The following is a 5,416-nucleotide window of genomic DNA, read 5'->3' as shown; positions in this document are numbered from 1 at the left end:
ACTCCCTCTTCAACATACTTGAAAAACCTTTGTCTTCCTCTACAATACAAAACTATCCTAGTATTGTTTTTAACAAGTGTTTCTTATATACAAGGGTAAATGTCTTACCCTAAGATATCAAAAAGAACAAGAGCCAAAGATTGGTTGGCTATGCTCTTGCCATATATGTCATATATGTAGGGAGGAAATAGAGAGATAAGTTTGTTGAGGTGAAAAATGCTTGTAACAAAGTATGTAAACAAATGAGAATCGATAAAATGCATTGAATGAAAAAAGAAAGTTAGCAAGGAAGACAAAATAAGACCATTGAAGACACCAAGTAAGACCAATGGTTCGTAAAGGATTAAGACCATCTAAGAGCAAAGATTGAAATCATCCTATTCAATTATAAATATGCTAAAAAAAGAAATGGAATATTCAAAATAGCTCAAGAAAAGAGTTCAAGTACTTTAAACTCAATTTTGAGCCAGTTACACAACGTCACATAATTGACTCGTTTGAAGGCACTTGGTGCCTATGTCATGCCTTTTGGCAGGACCAATAAATGCACGCACATGCACTGAAATGTAGGCACGTGGTGCCAAATTTCAATGTCTTGCCTTTTGGCAAGACCAAAAAAGCATGCTCGCCTACGGCATGGCCCATGCATAGGGTTACATGTCTTAATATAGAGCTTATCATGGACAAGACTATATGTGAAAGCAAGTTTTGACATACACTAAGGTCCCAAGCAAACACAAGGCAAAAAGTAAATCTCAAACCAAACCTTTGAGAAGCACACACAATGCAAGACCCCTCCACTATCCAACAGTTACTTGGGAGAATTGGAAGTCTTTCAAGTCAGGCAAGATACAAGTCATCTTGTATTAGGACAGCACCATGTCTGATGGCACAAATGCCTGTCTCTGAACAGGCATTCTCACCTTCAAGCCTCTCAACATTAGGACACCTGTTTTGCACTGAGGAGTTCTTTCCAACAGGCAGGAAAGACCAACTCCATTCCTTTGCATAGTGGGAAACCCAATATTTCTCCCAAGTGATCCTCCGAGACTGCAAAACAGTCCAAATGTCAAAACCTCAGGCTATCTAATAACCTGTTCTGCAGAACTGAAGGCTTGTCCAGAGTACATGGTATGCTTTTCAGGGTAGCACACACTTTTACCATCCAATTATCACAAACACCCAACTCTATTTGGCTACATGAGAAGACATGTTTGTTCACAAAGACTCACCTTCTCTCATGTTGGGAGAAGCTGCGGGGCAAAAGACTTGGAAGATTCTGCAATGCAAGGAAAGCCCAGTCAGTTAGCATACACAATCTGATGCATCAGAAACAGCTATATATTAGAAAGCTTTTAATGGACTGCCATCACTGCTTCTTCAAGTTTCCACCGTATCTTTGGTTATCAGCATATAAATAGCAAATATGAGAATCATCCTTGCCAATGCTCAATCTCCTTGCATGCCAACTACCGGTCTGACAAAAGCATTTCAGCAGAAAATTTAACCTAAAGAATTTAAAGAGCAACTAAGCATTCACCTTTAGGAAGGAGAAAAATGAAGATTGCTCTTCTCGTGGGCGCTTGTTAGATTGTTTGCCATTACCTACTGTCTTCTTAAGTACTTGCAATTGCAATGCTATTTCTTGCAGCAATCTCAACTCCTCATTTTCCTTCTTTAATGAGTCGATGGCATCATGCATGAAGTGCCTCTCCTCTTCAAGAACTCGCAGCCGTGTAGTCAATTGTTGTACCTCCTCAGAACAGGTATCCCTAGTCATCACAGAAGATTGCAGTGTGTCATTCTGATTCTTGCTCATACAAGCCATTCCAATATAGTGTGACCCATGATCTTCATGAATCTCAATGTCTACAGGCTTCTGTTTCTTATGAATACTAACCCCCAACTCCTGTGTAGCCCTCCTACCCATTGGTGATTCAGGCTTTTCCAAATCAAGATTCTGGCCCTGACATATTTGAGTTTTCCTCATGTCGCCTACTTCATACACATCATGAACTCCAATATCAACTGACACCACAGTGCAGGGAGTTTCAGAAGCTTGGAAATACTCCATGTTTGAAAATTTTGACCCAGAATTCAACTGCTCAGATTCTGCAGTCTTGTTGCATCGAATAATAGGGCTTTGCATGTCATCTGAACAGTCAAGTCGTTGAACTTTGGTTGGCCTTTCTGAGCTATTTCTTATTGTTACCAAAGATTCTACTGGAAAACAGCTTGGTGCCAAGACTCTCTCTCTTTGTGTGCTTCCATTTAGGACATCACAGTCAGGTCCACCCAGTCCCAGTAAAGCTCTTGGATTTACACTACCTTCATGTACATGAAGCTGTTCATCCATTCCGAACGTGTCAAGTCGGTGCTCAAGGTTCATTATGCGCTCCCAGAGAGAGTCAGCTGTATCATTCTTTGCAGATCCTGGATTGTCAACTCTGCTCTCTTGCAAGGTACTAGCAGCAGATCGAGAAGTCTTAGAGACAAATTTGGGGCTATCGAGACAAAAGTGCTTTCCCACTTCAGAACCAGTAAAGTTCTGCAGAGTCATATGAAGTTCTTTACAATTAGCCTCACCTCCAATCATGTCAACGTCATCCTTATTAGCACAAATAGGATGACTTTTATCCATGCATCTTGAAGAGTCAGGTCCATCGTATTCTTGAGATCCATCAACAGGTTTCTCTGCCTGATTGAAGAAGCTGACCAAATTGCTTCGTACACTACCAGAAATTAAATCTTTGAAATCTTTCCCGTTTCTCCTACTTACAAATCGTGAATCAGTGAGCTCTCTTTGCCTTTCTTTCACCAACATGATGTTTGAAATGCTAGGAAACTGTTCTGGGTCGGCAGAAGAGTTTGGCCAGGCTTTCAGACCTACATAGGAATGCATAGACTGCGCTTCTTCGAAGCCACAAATACCCATGTCCTCCAAAGTTTGCACATTACTGAAGTCTTGATAGGATCCTTCAATGCCAAGGAGTGTGTACCTGTATGTAGCAAGTTCACCCTCAAGTGCCAAAGTCTCTTCCTCTTTGTTGAGGAGCATTTCCTTCAAGAGAGCGATAGCTTCCTGATTATGAATCTCTCTCTCTTCTGCCATTCTTTTGAACTGCCTAGCTTCCATGATCACTGCAGCCTTCTCCTCCTGGAGACGCACAATCATCGCCATAGCTTCATTTGCAGCTGAGCTTGAGGCATTCCTTTCCTCTTCTAGCTCGGCCTGGAGAAGGCGAAAGGCTAGCTTTTCAGCTTCGAGGGCTTCTTGCAGCTTGAGATTGTCGCAGCTCTTGGCACTGTCAGAAGACAATGTCCGGCTACCCTGTTTCGATGCAACCGAAGACCGAATGTTGGTACTATCCTTGAGGCCTTTCTTCCATACATATCTGTCAGTGTGCCCTGTCTGGCAGTGCTTTCCCTGCCCAGCCTTAGGAGTATTCTCACATCGCACGGATGTATTTAGGGTTTGTGAGTGTACGGAGCCAGAGCTCTCATTCCCAAGCCAGTTCTCGCGATCTGAAAATTTCTGAGCATGGCCGGAGATGGGTGGAGGGATGTTACCGGACAGACTAGTGCGAGCCTGGCGCCGCTGTGCGACGATCTCCTGACCTGCGTCATGGACGGTGTCCGAGTGGCACTCGCCGGAACCCTTGGCGACGTGCCGTACGCGGCAGGGGGTGCCATCGCGGCTGGGGGCGGGGGCTTGGGTGCTGCAGGCAAGGTCGAACTTCCTCTTGGAAGGGCGCAACAGGCAGGAGGAGAACCTGTGGCGCGCCTCGAGGTGCTTGGAAGGGGGCTGGGGAACGAGAGAGGCTCCCCGGTCGGGGCGCCTGCCATACATCTCGTCCTGATGGAAGAAGGGAGGGCTGTTTACAAGGGGCAGGCAGCTGGGAGTCTGCGCATGGGGAGCGGATCTGCCATGAGAGAGAGAGGAGCTTGAGCTAGGCTATGGCACCTTCGGGAGGGGTAGAGGAGCTCTCATCATGGGGCCCTGCTGCCATGCCTAGAAGCATGGCATGGCATAGCAGTGGCGTTGGCATAACGGATCTCTTCCTTCACCCCCCAAAAACTGAATTTCGGTAGGTACCCCCAACGTGCAAACGGTCGACTACCCACCCCTTACCGGGAAACTGCAGTGTGAAAACGAGGGCTGAGGGTTCTTATCTCTTTTAAGAGCCCACACAAATGCATTTTTTAGAGATCTAAAATCATTTCTTTCTTTTTCTGATAATGTGAGCTCGCGCGCACAGAATGCTAGGCCGCTTTGCGACAGCTTCGCTGCGTCGAAGTGGCAAGTGAAGTTATCACACGGTAATTTCGTTTAACAATCCATTTGTCATATTTCTCTCTTATCTTTTTTCTCTCTCTCTCTCTCTTTCTCCCCCCCAAATTCCCTGTCTAATTTTCTCTCTCTTTCTTTGCCTTCTATTTTAGTTAATTTTTTTCCTCTCCTGGTTTTCTCTCTCTCTCTCTCTATTCTCCCCCCTCTCCTCTCTTTTCTTTCTCTCTCCCTCTCCTCTTTTTTCCTTTTTTTTCTTCTTCTCTTTCTCTTCATTCTTTTTTTTAAAAATTTATTTTCTCTCTCTCTCTTCCTCTCTCTCTCTCTCCTCTCTTTTCCTTTTCTCTTTCTCCTCTATTTTTTATTCTCTCTCTTTTTAAATTTCATCTTTTCTCTCTCTATAATTATCTCTACATGTTCTCTCTCTCTCTCTTCTTCTTCTTCTTTCACTTTCTTCTCCCTCCCAGTGTCTCTTAAAGTATGTAAATTTTATCTTTTCCTTATATATAATTCTCTCTTTATGTTTATATTCTCTCTCTTCTCCTCTCTCTCTCTCTCCCCTTTTCTTCTTCTCCCCTTTCTCCTAATTTTCCTTTTTTTATTTTCTCCCTCTCTCTCTTTTAAATTTTATCTTTTTATTCTCTTTTTCTCTCTTTTAAATTTTATATTCTCTCTCTCTCTCTTTCCCCCTCTCTCCTTCTCTCTCCCTTAAAAATATTTAAATTTTAAAAAGATTTTTCTTTTTTTTCTTTTTCCCCATCTCTCTTCCTCTTTTCCTCTCTCTTCTTCTTATTATTCTTCTTCTCTCTATCTCTCTCCCCCCTCTCCTCTCCTTTCCTTCTCTCTCCTCTTTTTTCTTTTTTTTCTTCTCTTTAAATTTTTTCCTTTTCTTGTTCTTTTAATTTTAATCTTTTCTCTCTCTATAATTCTCTCTATGTTCAAATTCTCTCTCTTCTTATTCTTATTTTCTCTCTCTTATTTTCTTCTCTCTGTCTCTGTCTCCCCTCTCTCCTCTTTTTTTCCTCTCCCTCTTAAATTTTATATTTTCTCTCTCTATAATTCTCTTTCTTTCTGTTCCTCTCTCTCCTCTTCTTTCTTTTTTGCTCTTTGTATATATATATATATATC

General features: G+C 42.6%; 1 protein-coding gene across 1 annotated transcript; it reads right to left on the bottom strand.

The window, feature by feature from the left end:
* Positions 1-380: 380 nt before the first annotated feature.
* Positions 381-4,119, bottom strand: LOC148032199 (uncharacterized). Its single transcript, XM_087682841.1, has 3 exons — positions 1,541-4,119; positions 1,233-1,279; positions 381-1,050 (listed from the first exon to the last, which is right to left on the bottom strand). The coding sequence occupies exons 1-3, from the start codon at positions 3,848-3,850 to the stop codon at positions 867-869; spliced, it is 2,541 nt and encodes an 846-aa protein (XP_087538967.1). The 5' UTR covers positions 3,851-4,119; the 3' UTR covers positions 381-866.
* Positions 4,120-5,416: the final 1,297 nt, after the last annotated feature.

The sequence above is a fragment of the Lygodium microphyllum genome, chromosome 8 (genome assembly GCF_053477565.2).
Source record: "Lygodium microphyllum isolate KBCC chromosome 8, Lygodium_microphyllum_v1.1.10, whole genome shotgun sequence".
Classification (NCBI taxonomy): domain Eukaryota; kingdom Viridiplantae; phylum Streptophyta; class Polypodiopsida; order Schizaeales; family Lygodiaceae; genus Lygodium; species Lygodium microphyllum.
The sequence above is the reverse complement of the archived record's forward strand: the minus strand, read 5'-3'. Positions and strand labels throughout refer to the sequence as shown.

Bases quoted from the DNA above. Each gene is read 5' to 3' on its own strand.
- LOC148032199 (XM_087682841.1), bottom strand. From the start codon at position 3,850: ATGTATGGCAGGCGCCCCGACCGGGGAGCCTCTCTCGTTCCCCAGCCC. The intron at 1,280-1,540 runs GTGAATGCTTAG...CTTGCATTGCAG, and splicing joins CATTTTTCTCCTTCCTAAAG to AATCTTCCAAGTCTTTTGCC. The intron at 1,051-1,232 runs GTGAGTCTTTGT...ACTGTTTTGCAG, and splicing joins TTCTCCCAACATGAGAGAAG to TCTCGGAGGATCACTTGGGA.